The sequence below is a fragment of the Rhinopithecus roxellana genome, chromosome 7, assembly GCF_007565055.1.
Source record: "Rhinopithecus roxellana isolate Shanxi Qingling chromosome 7, ASM756505v1, whole genome shotgun sequence".
Taxonomy (NCBI): Eukaryota; Metazoa; Chordata; class Mammalia; order Primates; family Cercopithecidae; genus Rhinopithecus; species Rhinopithecus roxellana.
This window is the reverse complement of record NC_044555.1, coordinates 88,199,821-88,215,150: the sequence shown is the minus strand read 5'-3', so window position 1 is coordinate 88,215,150 and position 15,330 is coordinate 88,199,821. Positions and strand designations below refer to the sequence as shown.

Genomic DNA, 15,330 nt, shown 5'->3' with positions numbered 1-15,330 from the left:
GAAGATAAATGGACTTCTGTGCTCCCTTTCATTTCACTCTATTACATGGCCTACAAAACACTTCAGGCTTATTCTCCCTAGTGTCTTAGATTATACTGAACTCATTCCTTCACTTGCTCTTAGATATTGCTCCTCTACCAAGGACTCAGGTTATAAGCTCATGGTGGCTAGTTTAAATTTAGATGAACAGTGCCACTCGCCTCTGATACTGTCTCCTAGTTCTTGACCTTCTCAGTATCCCAGCAGTGCTACTCTCTCTTGGGGTTCATTCATTCACAGGAAGCAACTTCATCCCTTATGCAAATAAATTCCTTATGGGTTCCTGTCATGGAGTCTCCAAACATACCTAACCTACCTAAACACTAAGGCCAACACATGTTTTTCTCTCAAACCAGGTATCCTATTACATGTTGATTTAAGTTTCAGATCATTTGAAATTCTGTTGGCTTAGAAACTTTTAAAGTGGTACTGTATTTTATTTTTTTTCCTTTGGAGATGAAGTTTCGCTCTTGTTGCACAGGCTGGAGTGCAATGGCGGCATCATCTCGGCTCACCGCAACCTCCACCTCCCAGGTTCAAGCAATTCTTCTACCTCAGCCTCCCGAGTAGCTGGGATTACAGGCATGCACCACCATGCCCAGCTAATTTTGTATTTTTAGTAGAGATGGGGTTTCTCCGTGTTGGTTGGTCAGGCTGGTCTCGAATTCCCGACCTCAGGTGATCTGCCCACCTCAGCCTCCCAAAGTGCTGGGATTACAGGCATGAGTCACCACGCCTGACCGGTACTGTATTTTTTTATAAGCCAAAGTGGTTCTTACAAAAGCATGGATGTTCTGCCCTATTATAAACAGTGAACCAGAATTCTGAGCAAAAACTAAAACAACATTAAAACATATGCAAAGTTCCTCTTTTAAAATTACAATTACTCACTTGCCAGGCTCTTCATGAGGGTTCAATGTTGCTTTAGTGATGTGCATATAATTCAAATGCCATGAATATGAAGGGAAAAATCTGTCAGATATAATGTCCATAACTTATTTTATCTTTCCTTGAAGCAGTGTTAATTTTTTTGTCAAAACTGAGACATTTTTCATGTGACAGAATTCTGTCCTTACCCATGACCCTGAATGAAAAAAGTCAGCTGCTTTTCCCAGTTGAGTACATTTGCATTTGTTGCTCATTGGGTCTGCTTCAAATTAATTTAGAAATAAATTAAAAGTTCTGCTTTTGAGTAATGAAACCATGCTTTACCATAGACAAGCGATGTTAGCTTCTAGCTCCATACCCAGCAACTGCCCTGGTTCAGCACTTCCAATATCTCTGCTTGGAGTATTTCCTTGTTTATAGCTGAGAAACCCGACGTGAAAGTTCTTAGTAAATATTATTTGGTGAAATTGTTGATAAGAAAAAGGGTATTGGCCTCCCATTTATCTCTATCAGATTTAAGAAGCGATCTTGCTACACTCAGAAAGCTGTCTTTACAAATTGATCCTTATTTAGTACCTTCAAACAAAAAATTAAATGGGCTTCCATTCAGCCACCTCCTTTAGGGCAAAGAGACTCACTCTTTCCTTCAATCTCATTGCTCTTAAAAGTTGCTAGACATTTAAGTCTCTAATCCATCTTGAATTAATCTTCGTATAAGGAGTAAGGAAAGGATCCAGTTTCAGCTTTCTACTTATGGCTAGCCAATTTTCCCAGCACCATTTATTGAATAGGGAATCCTTTCCCCATTTCTTGTTTCTCTCAGGTTTGTCAAAGATCAGATGGCTGTAAATGTGTGGTATTATTTCTGAGGACTCTGTTCTGTTCCATTGGTCTATATCTCTGTTTTGGTACCAGTACCATGCTGTTTTGGTTACTGTAGCCTTGTAGTATAGTTTGAAGTCAGGTAGCGTGACGCCTCCAGCTTTGTCCTTTTGACTTAGGATTGTCTTGGCAATGCGGGCTCTTTTTTGGTTCCATATGAACTTTAAAGCAGTTTTTTCCAATTCTGTGAAGAAACTCATTGGTAGCTTGATGGGGATAGCATTGAATCTATAAATAACCTTGGGCAGTATGGCCATTTTTACAATATTGATTCTTCCTATCCATGAGCATGGTATGTTTTTCCATTTGTTTGTGTATACCATAAAAACCCTAGAAGAAAATCTAGGTGGTACCATTCAGGACATAGGCATGGGCAAGGACTTCATGTCTAAAACACCAAAAGCAATGGCAGCAAAAGCCAAAATTGACAAATGGGATCTAATTAAACTAAAGAGCTTCTGCACAGCAAAAGAAACTACCATCAGAGTGAACAGGCAACCTACAGAATGGGAGAAAATTTTTGCAACCTACTCATCTGACAAAGGGCTAATATCCAGAATCTACAAAGAACTCAAACAAATATACAAGAAAAAAACAACCCCATCAAAAAGTGGGGAAAGGATATGAACAGACATTTCTCAAAAGAAGACATTCATACAGCCAACAGACACATGAAAAAATGCTCATCATCACTCGCCATCAGAGAAATGCAAATCAAAACCACAATGAGATACCATCTCACACCAGTTAGAATGGCAATCATTAAGAAGTCAGGAAACAACAGGTGTTGGAGAGGATGTGGAGAAATAGGAACACTTTTACACTGTTGGTGGGATTGTAAACTAGTTCAACCATTATGGAAAACAGTATGGCAATTCCTCAAGGATCTAGAACTAAATGTACCATATGACCCAGCCATCCCACTACTGGGTATATACCCAAAGGATTATAAATTATTCTACTACAAAGACACATGCACACGTATGTTTATTGCGGCACTATTCACAATAGCAAAGACTTGGAATCAACCCAAATGTCCATCTGTGACAGACTGGATTAAGAAAATGTGGCACATATACACCATGGAATACTATGCAGCCATAAAAAAGGATGAGTTCGTGTCCTTTGTAGGGACATGGATGCAGCTGGAAACCATCATTCTTAGCAAACTATCACAAGAACAGAAAACCAAACACCGCATGTTCTCACTCATAGGTGGGAACTGAACAATGAGATCACTTGGACTCGGGAAGGGGAACATCACGCACTGGGGCCTATCATGGGGAGGGGGAAGGAGGGAGGGATTGCATTGGGGAGTTATACATGATATAAATGATGAATTGATGGGTGCTGACGAGTTGATGGGTGCAGCACAGCAACATGGCACAAGTATACATATGTAACAAACCTGCACGTTATGCACATGTACCCTAGAACTTAAAGTATAATAAAAAAATAAAAATAAATAAAAAAAATAAAAAAAGTTGCTAGACATACATTCAATTGGCAGAAGGGAGATTCAGTGTCTGTCAGTCTACAACAGTGATTGGATAGAAAAAGGTTTGGGTTTGGAGACTTAAATGAAATTGGAGCTTTTGAAATAGCTTGAATTCATGGAGGCCTGCTTGAGTTCAGCTTCCCCTCAAAAAAAAATCTAAACGAGGTTGACAATGAAGAATTATGGACTACGCAATGGAGGAGTATCAATGTGCACAATTAATACTAGGAAACAGGTTGAGACATCTCCGTTTAAGCTACATGCCATCTGGCCTAGAAGCAGTCATTCTACCAGAGTGACATCAAAGGTCAGCAGGAGCGAGAGCCATATGTCCCGCTGCCAGGCTCCTGGATTTTATTTCTCATTTAAGAGAATCTGATCTGTCATTCCTCTGGCTCCTGTGGGCTTTAAATTCACATAATCAACACATCACTGCCAGAGACTTAGTAATAGCTGAGGCAGTTTAAAGGTGAGTGGAGAATAATCGTGCTCCCAGGCCAGATGCCTTCAGTTCTGCAAGGAAACAAAAAGTCCATCTCAGGCTCCAAAAAGGAAGGCAAATTGCCCTGTTTGAAGGAGACCTCACCTCTCCTCCCACATGTGCTAGTAGCTACATTCTGCATGCTGGGAGGCCTGGCCCTTTGCAGAAGTTTAAGAGCAGTGGTCCTCAAAACATGGTCCACAGACCCCTGGGGATTCTCAGGGACTTTTCTGAGGGTCGTTGAGGTCAAAAGTATTTTCATAATAATAGAAAGATGTTATTTGCCTTTTTCATCATTTGACATTTGTGACAATAGTGCAAAAGCAATGATGAGTAAAACTGCTGGTACCTTAGCATGAATCAAGGTAATGGGACCAAACTATACTAGTAGTCGGTATATTTTTTACTGCTACACAGTAAAAAGAAAATGTCAGTTTCACTTACACATGTCCTTGGTGAAGTGTTAACAATTATTAATGTTATTAAATGTCAACTCCTGAGTATACATCTTTTTCATATTTTGTGTGACAAAATGGAAAGTACATATAAAGGACTTTTGCTGCACACTGAAGTACAATGGCTGTCTCAAGGAAAAGCACTAATGCCATCTTTTGAGTTCGAAGGTGAACTGCTTTTTTTTTTTTTTTTTTTTTTTTGAGATGGAGCCTTTCTCCGTCACCCAGGCTGGAGTGCAGTGGCGTGATCTCAGCTCAATGCAGCCTCCACCTCCCTGGTTCAAGCAATTTCCCTGCCTCAGCCTCCTGAGTAGCTGGGATTACAGGGGCACACCACCACACCCAGCTAATTTTTTTTTTTTTTTTTTTTTTTTTTTTTTTGTAGAGATGGGATTTCACCATGTTGGCCAGACTGGTCTTGAACTCCTGACCTCAGGTGATCTGCCCGCCTCGGCCTCCCAAAGTGCTGGGATTACAGACGTGAGCCACTGCACCCAGCCTATCTGCTTTTTTTTTTTTTGGAACACTGTTTTTATTTGGAAGAACAACTGACAGACTGTGGTTATTTGAAATTGGATATTTGGCAGATATTTTCTCAAAAAAATGAACTAAATTGGCCAGTAACTTCAAGGAAAATAACTGGCAGAATTTATTGCCAATGATAATATTCAAGCTTTTGAATGAAAATAGGAATTTGGAAAATCTTGTATTTGCCACCGTGAGCCTAACAGCTTCCCAGCACTAAAAACTTATCTAATAAGATCAATGGTGATTAATAATGAAGACAATCTTTTGAAATTGTATAATGAAATGTGCTTACATGTGGAAGATCTGCATAATTCGGTGCACCCAATATTTTCCAAGTGCCGACAGTTTGGTGTTACAAAATCATAAATGTTTAAAAGACACATTGAAATAAAGATAGCAATGAATTTTGTTGTAACAGAGTATGAAAACTTCATTGATATGTTTTAGATTCTGCATTGCAAGTAATCTGTAACTGTTAATAGTGTATTGTATGTTTTAAAATCACTGAGTAAATTTCAAGTGTTCTCACTACAGAAACTATGTTAATTATTTTGACTTCATTATTCCCCATTTTATTCATAAATCATGACATCACATTGTACCCCATGAATATATACAACTATAATTTATCAATTTACAATGGAAAACATTTCTTAAACTACCACTTGTTGAGTTTTGGTTTAGTTTCAGAGAATATCCACAGTTATCTAAAAACCTATTCAAATACCCTTATACACTTTCCCTTTTTTAACAATATATCTATGAAACTATATTTTCTTCCTATATTTCACCAAAACCAAATACAGATGCTCTTTGACTTACAATGGGGTTATGTCCTGATAAACCTATCATAAATTGAAAATATCATAAGTCAAAAATGCATTTACTACACCTAACCTACTGAACATCATAGCTTAGCCTACCTTAAACATGTTCAGAACACTTACATTAGCTTACAGTTGGGCAAAATAATCTAATACAAGTGTATTTTATTATAAAGGGTTGAATATCTCATGGACTTTACTGACTACTGTACTGAAAGTGAAAAACAGAATGGTTGTATGGGCCCTTGAAGTATGGTTTCTCGTGAATAGGTATCACTTTCACATCATTGTAAAATCAAAAATCCTAAGTTGTACCATTGTAAGTTGGGGTCCATCTGTATTAAAAGAGATTGAATGTAGAAACAGTGAAGAATCAGCTGTCTTCTATTAAACCAGACATTAAAGAGATTTGCAAAAATTTAAAACAGTCCCACTCTTCTCATTAATGTTTTGAAAGATATAGTTATTTTTCATAAAAATGTGTTATGTACATTAATGTATAATGGGTTTGTTATTGTTATTTTTAAATTTAAACATTTTTTTTTAAGTTTCTTGATAGACATATTCCACATAAACAAAAGCTCTTTGGGGTCCTCAATAATATTTAAGAGGGTAGGGTAGAGGAGTCCTGCAAGTAAAACGTTTGAGAACTGCTGCTCTAGGTGATCTTTAATGCCCTTCTCTTCCAGAGACAGCACCATCCCTTCCCTCATCCACTGCCCTAAGCTCTGTCCCAGAGGTCCCAGAACATTCCCATCTTCTAAATTAGCTGATGGTGGCATGAGGAAGGGAAAGAAAGATCAAAATCACTTTCAGCGAAGCACTGTGTCATTTACTTAGCAATATATCTCATTTAACCCTCACAACAGCCCTGTGAGGTAATAATAATAATAATATGACCAAATAGTGGGGCAGCAGGACACATAAAGAGCCAACATCATTGTAAGGGTGAGCAAAACCACATGCTGGCTAAGTATTAGACCAAATAAATAAAAACATCTTAAATACAGTTACAGCACTACTAATTTTTGAGTACATGGTGGTGATGCTATACCTAAATAAAACTTCATTGTAAAGCATTAGCAAATTCATAAAAGCATCTGATCATCATGGTATTTTTAAAAATGTTAATCAATGAACCACAACACACTTGTTTATTGACAATGGAAAGGAAACAAAGAGATCTTCATCTTGAAGAATATTGAGAATCACCGCACTGTAGCATTGTAAACTATGCTGAAGCCATAGCAAACTCAGTACATCCAGAACAATGCTAAGCTCTTTGGAATGATTTCCTTAACTCTAAAAGTCCACCTTTGCCATCAAACTATGTAAGACACTAGTCAGGGAAGACAACAGACCTATATTGAAGCCAACTAACAGCCCAGTACAATATAAGATTAGATGAGGGAAACTGACAGAAAGTGCTGTAAGAGATCTGGGGACATAAAGAACTTTTGGTCAAGGTGATCTTGGATAAACTAAGATCAGATCTTCATCTTTCAAGATAGGATTTAAATGGGCAGAGAGGAGAGTCACTGACCTTCCAAGTCAGGGAACAACATGGACAAAGACAGACATAGAAAGGGAAATATGCTTGACTCAGTAGTGGACTCATAAAGAAGCAGTGGGAGATGTGGTTGGGAAAGCTAGTTTAGGGCCAAATGTTGGAGGGTCAGGATGGACTAAGAAGCATATAAACTTATCCCTATAGGTAATTCAAAATCCTCAAGTAAAAATATAAAAGAAAGACAGCAGAATGTGGCATAGATTGGCAAACAGGAATAGGAATTGAAAGTCCTATTAGGAAGCAATTTACAGTTCAGGACTGAGATTGTTCAGGTTTGACTGAGGAAAATAGAAGCAAAAAGGAATGAGCGTAAGAGACATTGAAGAGTCACAGTTTGGTGATTAAGGCAATGGAGAGGAGGGAAAGAGAGAGGACTCAAAGTTTTCAAGCCCAAGAGACTATCACATGGTCCAACTAGGGAGGGACCATTTGGGTTGGGGCCCATCTGCTTGCTCTACACCCTCTTAAGTTTGGTCCTAGTCCACTGCAAGGTCTGAGGCACATGTTTAGTGACATGGAGGAGTTTTGACTTAGTCTGACAACGTAATCTGAATAGTCTCCTGAACTTACTGCTGGTCAGTTCTTCAGCTGTTCGTGAGATGCCTGCCCCTTCCCGGCCCAGGACTGTAAGATCTGGATTTGTTTCAAAGGCTGCAGCTGCCCACTCACTACTCAGCACACATCCAGGCCTGCTCCCCTTACAGAACAATTCCTCTGGATTCTCCCTGGGCCTTTGAACCAGCGAGGACTTTGGGCTTGGCTTTCTTGTTTTTTGAGGATGCAGCCTTGGATTGGGGCCTTGATTTTGGACTCAATTGTACTCAGCTTTATTCCACAGCTGTGGGCAAGCAACACCTACCTCCACTCTCCCTGTTGCTTTCTCAGAATATTTTTTAACCTGCCTTGTCCCCATCAGTTGGAGAACAAGATCAGATAGACTTTTTGCATAGTACTAGGTTCAGTTCTGAAAAGTGTTCGGCGACAGTTAAAGGGGATCGTAGAAATGGTAAGAAGGAGAAGGAAAGGAAAAAGCTAAAGATGAAAATTTTCAGTCTGGAGAATGGGAGGGAGGATGGCACGATGATGAGATAATCATCTTTGGGTACAGAAAGGGCTCTGCTGGAGAGAGGAAGCCTGGCTGCCCTCCCATCTGGCCAAGGGCAGACCAAGGGCTTAGTTACAGCATGGGGGATTTACGTAAGATAAAAGAATTTCTTGAACAAATGCAGAAATGGGTTTCAGAGGGGGTTTGTGTAATTGCCTTCACGGGAGATGGCTAAGAATAGCATAGCTCCTCCGGCAGCCAGAAGGCAAAGAGGTGTTCTGTGGACAGGCAGGAGGTGAACTTGGGTCATTTGTTGTTGCCCCTTCCATAACTCCTACCCTCTTCTTTTTCTATAGGAATACACATTTCTGCACTCTGTTGGGCCCCTGTGGAAGAACTCTGAACCCTTCTCCAGAACAAGGGCTCTTGGCCAATTCCTGGTATTTTTAGAAAATCAGCCTGTAAAGACTTTGCCCCCGTGGCTACCAGAGCACTGTAGTGGTGATCATTTTAAAAGCCATAGAGGTAATTTCTGACTAAATGATATCCTAGGCAGACTCAAAAATTGTTTCTTTAACTGAAGGGTTGCATGGCTGGGTTTTAATTAGAATGGATTAACACAGTGTTCCCATTTATAAAAGCCGAAATTGAAAAGAAGGAAATGCAATGAGGTAATTAAAGTAAGGAAAAAATCCTCTGGATCCTCCCCCACCCAAATGGAACCATTAAAAACACAGGGAAAATTAAATAAACATTTGTTATTTTTTGTATACCTTGATAATGTCTGTACATAAAATCTCAAGAGTGTCACATAGCTGTTTAAGTTTCTAGTGTGTATATACATACATGTATGTTTTTTCATGTGTGTACATAGTTTTGTACTATATAATCATAAACACACAGATTGTTTTTTGTTTACAATAGTATATGACAGTATATATAGGTAACACTTTTTTTTTTTCCTTTTTTCTCTCAACTGACTGATTTGGCAAAATCAAGAAGTTTGCATGGTAGTGCAATAAGATGACCTACATGATTCACCACTGCAAAGTTTTGAAATGTGTCATTGGGTTTTCATTCCAAGCAGCAATGGAAAATCATTGGTAAGCATTCTCTTGTTCGTCATGGCAACATCCGTTGATGGATACACCTGTAGAAAGGTGTTAAGGGGGGGAATAAGGACAAAGGCCACATGTGTTTTATCATTTATCAAAATTAAGGTTCTGCCACATTTTTACTAGAAAAAAAAAGTACCATGCCTACATATCAATTTCAAACCCATCAATTACTGAGTCCTGTCAGAACAATTGTCTCCTCAGTAGCTCTCATGTCTGTCCCTACTTCTCCATCCAATACCACCTGTTATATCTCCCATGGATTACTGCAATGGCCTCCTGGCTGGTACCCCAGGCTCCAGTCTTCTTAACCCTCTTCAAATATTTCTCACGCCATCACCATCTTACTCTTTATTAAGTAGAAACTTAATTGTGTCACCTGTTTGATTTAAATTGGTCAGTGGTTCCCAGATGCCTACAAGATTAAGTCCAAGCTCAGTATCATGACCCTTTAAGATCTTTCTCTGGCCTTTGCCAAACTCTCTTGCTTATCATTAACCCCTCCTCAGCTACTCTCCAAGCTGTAGCTCCAGCAAGCTCTGTCCACTCCCTCCCAGTGGGTTCTCTTTCTTTCCCTACCACACCTTTTTGCTTTTGAGCAGCCTGGCCTCTCTCCCTGGAACTGTCTGCCATCCACTTCCTTCCCTGGCTGTCTCTAATGGATGCTACACAACTCAGGTCCGGCTTCATCTCTTCCAGGAAAGCTTCCCAGCCAGGACCCCACACCCAGTTTAGTATTTTACCTATGTTCCTACAACAAGTACAGCATTACCTACCATTGCTAGCAGAAAAGGGCTCCAAAAATGAGGGGAGAAAACCTTTTTAAAAGAATTTGATATTCAGTATTTCCCTAGAAAAGCATCAAAGTGATTGTTGTGGGGAAAAAAAATGAGGATTTACTTGGACTTTCTTATATTTAACGTTAATTTTTTAAAAACTTTTTGATGCAATACACATACATATACAAAAGTGCACAAATCATTAATGTAGAAAGCATCCAGATCAAGAAACCCAACATTACCAGAACTTCTAAAAGCCCCACCTTGTGAACTCTTCCAGTTCCTAATCCCCAAGGGGTAACTACTCCTCTGACTTCTAACAGATTGGTTTTGCATATTTTTATATTTTATGTAAGTAGAATCATAAAGTATGTTCTCTCTTGTGTTTGGCTTCTTTCGTCCAACATTATGTTTGTGAGAAACACTCATCTTGTTGCATGTAGTTGCAGTTGGTTGGTTCTTGTTATCGTAGATCAATATTCAATTATTTACCTTCTCTATTGTTGATGGGCATTTGGATACTTTCTGTTTTGGGACTCTTATAAATAGTGCTTCTGTGAAATTCTTCCACATCTTTTGGTGAACATAGGTGTGCATTTCTGCTGGGTAAACATTAGGTTAAACAATATAAAATTGCCAATATTCAACCATTGTTTACCTACTAAGATGACAACTTACTACCTAGGAGTGGATTGCTGGGTCATTGGATACAAGTATATTCAGCTTTAGAAGATACTGTTAAATAGTTTTCCAAGGTGGCCATACAAACATATACTCCCTCCAGCAATCTATGAGAGTTCTGCTTGTCTAAATGTTTTTTGATTTTAGCCATTCTAGTGGGGAGGGGGTAAATAGTTGGATCATGTTGTGGCTTAAATTTGCATTTCCTTCATGACTAGTGAAGTTAAGCACCTTTCCATCTATTTGTTGGCAATTTGGAATATCCTCTTTTGTGGTTAGCTCAAGTCGTCTGCCCAATTTTCTGTTGAGTTGTCTGCCTTATTCGTTTTGTATTATTTTTATTTCACAGCTGAGGGCATTAGAATGTTTTCATTGCTTAGCTCTATAAATACTTTTATCCAGTTTTATTTCCAAAGAACTCTGTGTTTACCTCTATCCAATTATATATTACACTGCTGAAATTTTATTTATATATCTACTGTTCCTTATGAGTACAGTAATTTTCAAATTGTTAAATGATTGGAAACTGTAACCTCATTCATCATATTTCCAACGCTAGAATAATATCTATTAAGTGCTTCAATAAATATTTGTGCAGTTAACTGATATACACTTAACACTGTATTCCTCCTAAATTTGTGTTAACTGTTTTGTACTTCTCTGTATAAAGTTTATTTCAGTAAGACAAATTGTGTGAATTATTCTGCCCATCTCCATTAACTTACAAAGGAACACCACTACTTGCAAACATACAAAGATGAGGATCAGAGAATAGCAGAATTGTTTTCTGGTTAAGTAAGTGTCTATGAAAAATAAGCAACAAAAACTTACCTAAGTGATAAGAAAAAAATCTTTTTTTTATTATTAAACTTTAAGTTCTGGGATACATGTGCAGAATGTGCAGGTTTGTTACATAGGTATACATGTGCCATGATGGTTTGCTGCACTCATCAACCTGTCATCTACATTAGCTATTTCGCTTAATGCTATCCCTCCCCTAGCCCCCCCAGCACCAACAGGCCCCGGTGTGTGAGATGTTCCCCTGCCTGTGTCCCTGTGTTCTCACTGTTCAACTCCCACCTATGAGGGAGAACATGCAGTGTTTAATTTTCTGTTCTTGTGATAGTTTGCTGAGAATGATGATTTCCAGCTTCATCCATGTTCCTGCAAAGGACATGAATTCATCCTTTTTATGGCTGCATAGTATTCCATGGTGTGTATGTGCCACGTTTTCTTTATCTAGTCTATCACTGATGGGCATTTGGGTTGGTTACAAGTCTTTGCTATTGTGAGCAGTGCTGCAATAAACATATATGTGCATGTGTCTTTATAGTAGAATGAGAAAAAATCAAAATCTTAATAGCTTAATGGGTAAAGGGCCTTGATATGTGGGGTAATTTATATCAAGAGAGGTAAAAACAAAAAAGCGAATTGGTAAGATTAAACGACCAGTCACACTTTATTTATTTATTTATTTACTTACTTACTTACTTACTTACTTACTTACTTACTTCAGGTTCTCTGTCACCCAGGATGGAGTGCAGTGGCGCAATCATGACTCACTGCAGTCTCAACCTCCTGGGCTCAAGTAATCCTCCCTCCTCAGCCTCTCCAGTAGCGGGTACTACAGGTGCACATTCTACTACGCCCTTCTAATTTTTATATTTTTTGGTAGAGATGGGGTTTCACTGTGTTGCCCAGGCTGGTCTTGAACTCCTGGGATCAAGCAATCCATCTGCTTCGGCCTCTCAAAGTGCTGGGATTACAGGCGTGAGCCATTCCATTCAGGCTTATTTATTTAATGGATGCAAAAATTACTAAAAATTAAATTAATAACATCTAAAGCTGATAAGGTTTTTCTAAATGTGGTACCTCCTTACACTGTTCTTCATTGTGCTTTTTATTAGAGCTGATGGTTTACGCATCTTCTTCCCACATTATATTGTAACTTTCTTATGAGCAGGACCTACTTCTGATCCAGTCCTATTGTAAAACCGGTAGGTACCCTCATGCATACAACCTTACTAGAATGCAATTTGTTAGTGCATTTCAAAAGCCACAACAGCATATACATGCCTCCTTTGATGAAGTAAATTCACTCTTAAGTATTTAAGGAAACAATCTATAGGAAAGAAAATAAATCTATAGGAAAGAAAATAAAATAAATATTAATATTTTCATTTCTATTATTTACAATAGTGATAAATGAAATCAATAAATTTCTAAATAGAAACAATTGAACAAATTATGTCACAGAAACTCTAAAGAATATCATTCTGCCATTAAAAGTGGAAGATTTTGCCAGGTGTGGTGGCTCCTGTAATCCCAGCACCTTGGGAGGCCAAGGTGGGTGGATCACTGGAGGTCAGGAGTTCCAGACCAGCCTGGCCAACATGGTGAAACCCCATCTCTACTAAAAATACAAAAATTAGCCGGGCATGGTGGCATGTGCCCGTAATCCCAGCTACTCGGGAGGCTGAGGCAAGAGAATCACTTGAACCCAGAAGGTGGAGGTTACAGTGAGACAAGATCGCACCACTGTATCCAGCCTGGTTAACAGAGTGAGACTCCATCTCAAAAAAAAAAAAAAGAAGAAGAAGATTTTGAAGCACCTATGGATGTAGGCCGATGCTATTAGATGAAAAAGATTCAAAATCTTATTATCCTCAGAATAAAATTATGCCATATAATTATACATGGGGCCATGGGAAAACACAAATACAAAAGAAATAGGTGGAAATTTCAAAGTAACAGGATGATGCAGAGTTTCTTTCTTAAATTTTATTATCATTCATTCACTCATTTCCTCCCCTGCTCCTCTCCTGGACACAGCCACCATCATTTCTTGCTGGGATGATGGCAACCACTTCCTAACTGGTCTTCATGCTTCTTCCCCTGTTCAGCCACAGTCTATTCTCAACACAGCCAGAGTCATCATGGAAATCACAGGTTGGATCTTGTCACTTTTCTGCTCAGAAGTCTCCAATGGCTTCCCATCTCACATAGAGTGAAAAAAGAAGAGTTCTTACAGCAGCCTGTATGACCATGGACAAGCTGAATGTTGTTTTCATCCTGACATCATCTCATTCTGCACTCTTCCTTGCTCGCTCTGCTCCAGCCACACTAGTCTTCTTGCTCTTCTACAAATGTCCTGGGATGCTCCTACCTCTAAGTCTTTGGACTCACTCTTGCCTCTGCCTAGAAGGCTCTTCTGCAAGATAGGTTCTTTGGTCAAACAACTTCCTGACCATGCTATTTAAATTTGCAACACTCTGACATCCACATATTATATCCTCCTCTCTCCTTCATAACAAGTATTACCATCTACTATATCACGTTTCACTTATTTATTTTATTGTCTGACTCCTAGAGTATAATCTCTATGGAAGCAAGACCTTCTATCTGTTTGGTTTACTGCAATATCCTCAGCAGCCCTTAAGAGTGCCAAGCATATAGTAAATGATCAATATTTATTGGTGAAATGAAGGAACACATTTACTAAATGTTTATTCAAGGGCCTGTTATTTTTAAGACCCTGTGCTGAGTGCTAGAAATATAGCAGTGATACTAAAAATATAATAATAAACAAAAGAAAGGCTTATTTTTTGTTTTGTTTTGTTTTAGGGACAGGGTCTCACTGTGTCATCCAGGCTGGAATGCAGTGGCGCAATCATACCTCACTACAGCTTCAACCTCCTGACCTCAAGCCATCCTCCAGCTTCAGCTTCCTGAGTAGCTAGAACTACAGGTATGCTCCACGATGCCAAGCTGACTTTTTTTTTTTTTTTTTTTTTTTTTTTTTAGAAACTAGGTCTCACTATATTGCCCAGTCTGGTACCAAACTCCTGGCCTCAAGCAATTCTCCCACCTTGGCCTCCCAAAGTGCTGGGATTACAGGTGCGGGCCAACATGCCTAGCCCAAGAAGAAGTTTTAATATCATGGGACTTACAAGACAGTGGAGGAAGACAAACAATAGGAAAGAAGAGAGAGAGGAAAGGAGGGAGGGAGGGAGGAAGGAAGGAGAAAACTAGCAACAGTGGTAAGATCTATGAAGGTGCGAGCCAGGTGAGGTGATAGACCACATAGTTAAGGGGTCTAACTTCAATGAAGTTATGTGAAAGACATGCAAAAAGCATTTCAGGCAAAACAGCAAAGGCCCTGAGACTGAGAAGATAGGAGAAAGTTTAGTAAATTTATAGAAACAGAAAGACCACCAATGTAGCTAGAAAAAGGCTATGAAGAAGTGACAGCAGAAGCAGAGAGCCAGGTCCTGTAGGCCCTTTAAGTCAGGGAAAATTGTTTGGTGGTTGTTGTAAACACAACGAAAAAAAATTGCTAAAGGTTTTTTAAGCAGAGGAATGACAAGGCTGTTATAATATTGTTCGTGAAGTTTTGGGCTAAAGTCACCAGAGTCCTGGATTACTCAAATTGCAATATGACAACTAGCATTCTGCCTCATGTGTTGCAGGCAGACGTTAAATGACAGTTGATTTTTTTCCTTATTCTAAATATCACTTAGTACATATCACCAACTGACCTAGGTG

The 15,330-nt window shown here is 39.0% G+C and overlaps 1 protein-coding gene across 1 annotated transcript in view; it reads left to right on the top strand.

The window, feature by feature from the left end:
• The window catches only part of LOC115898625, a 1,104,002-nt gene extending 1,091,258 nt beyond the window's left edge, over nt 1-12,744 (top strand). Inside the window, exon 4 of the mRNA XM_030933649.1 lies at nt 12,695-12,744. Within this exon, the coding sequence (XP_030789509.1) occupies nt 12,695-12,744 (50 nt within the window). The remainder of the gene's footprint in view (nt 1-12,694) is intronic.
• Nucleotides 12,745-15,330: the final 2,586 nt, after the last annotated feature.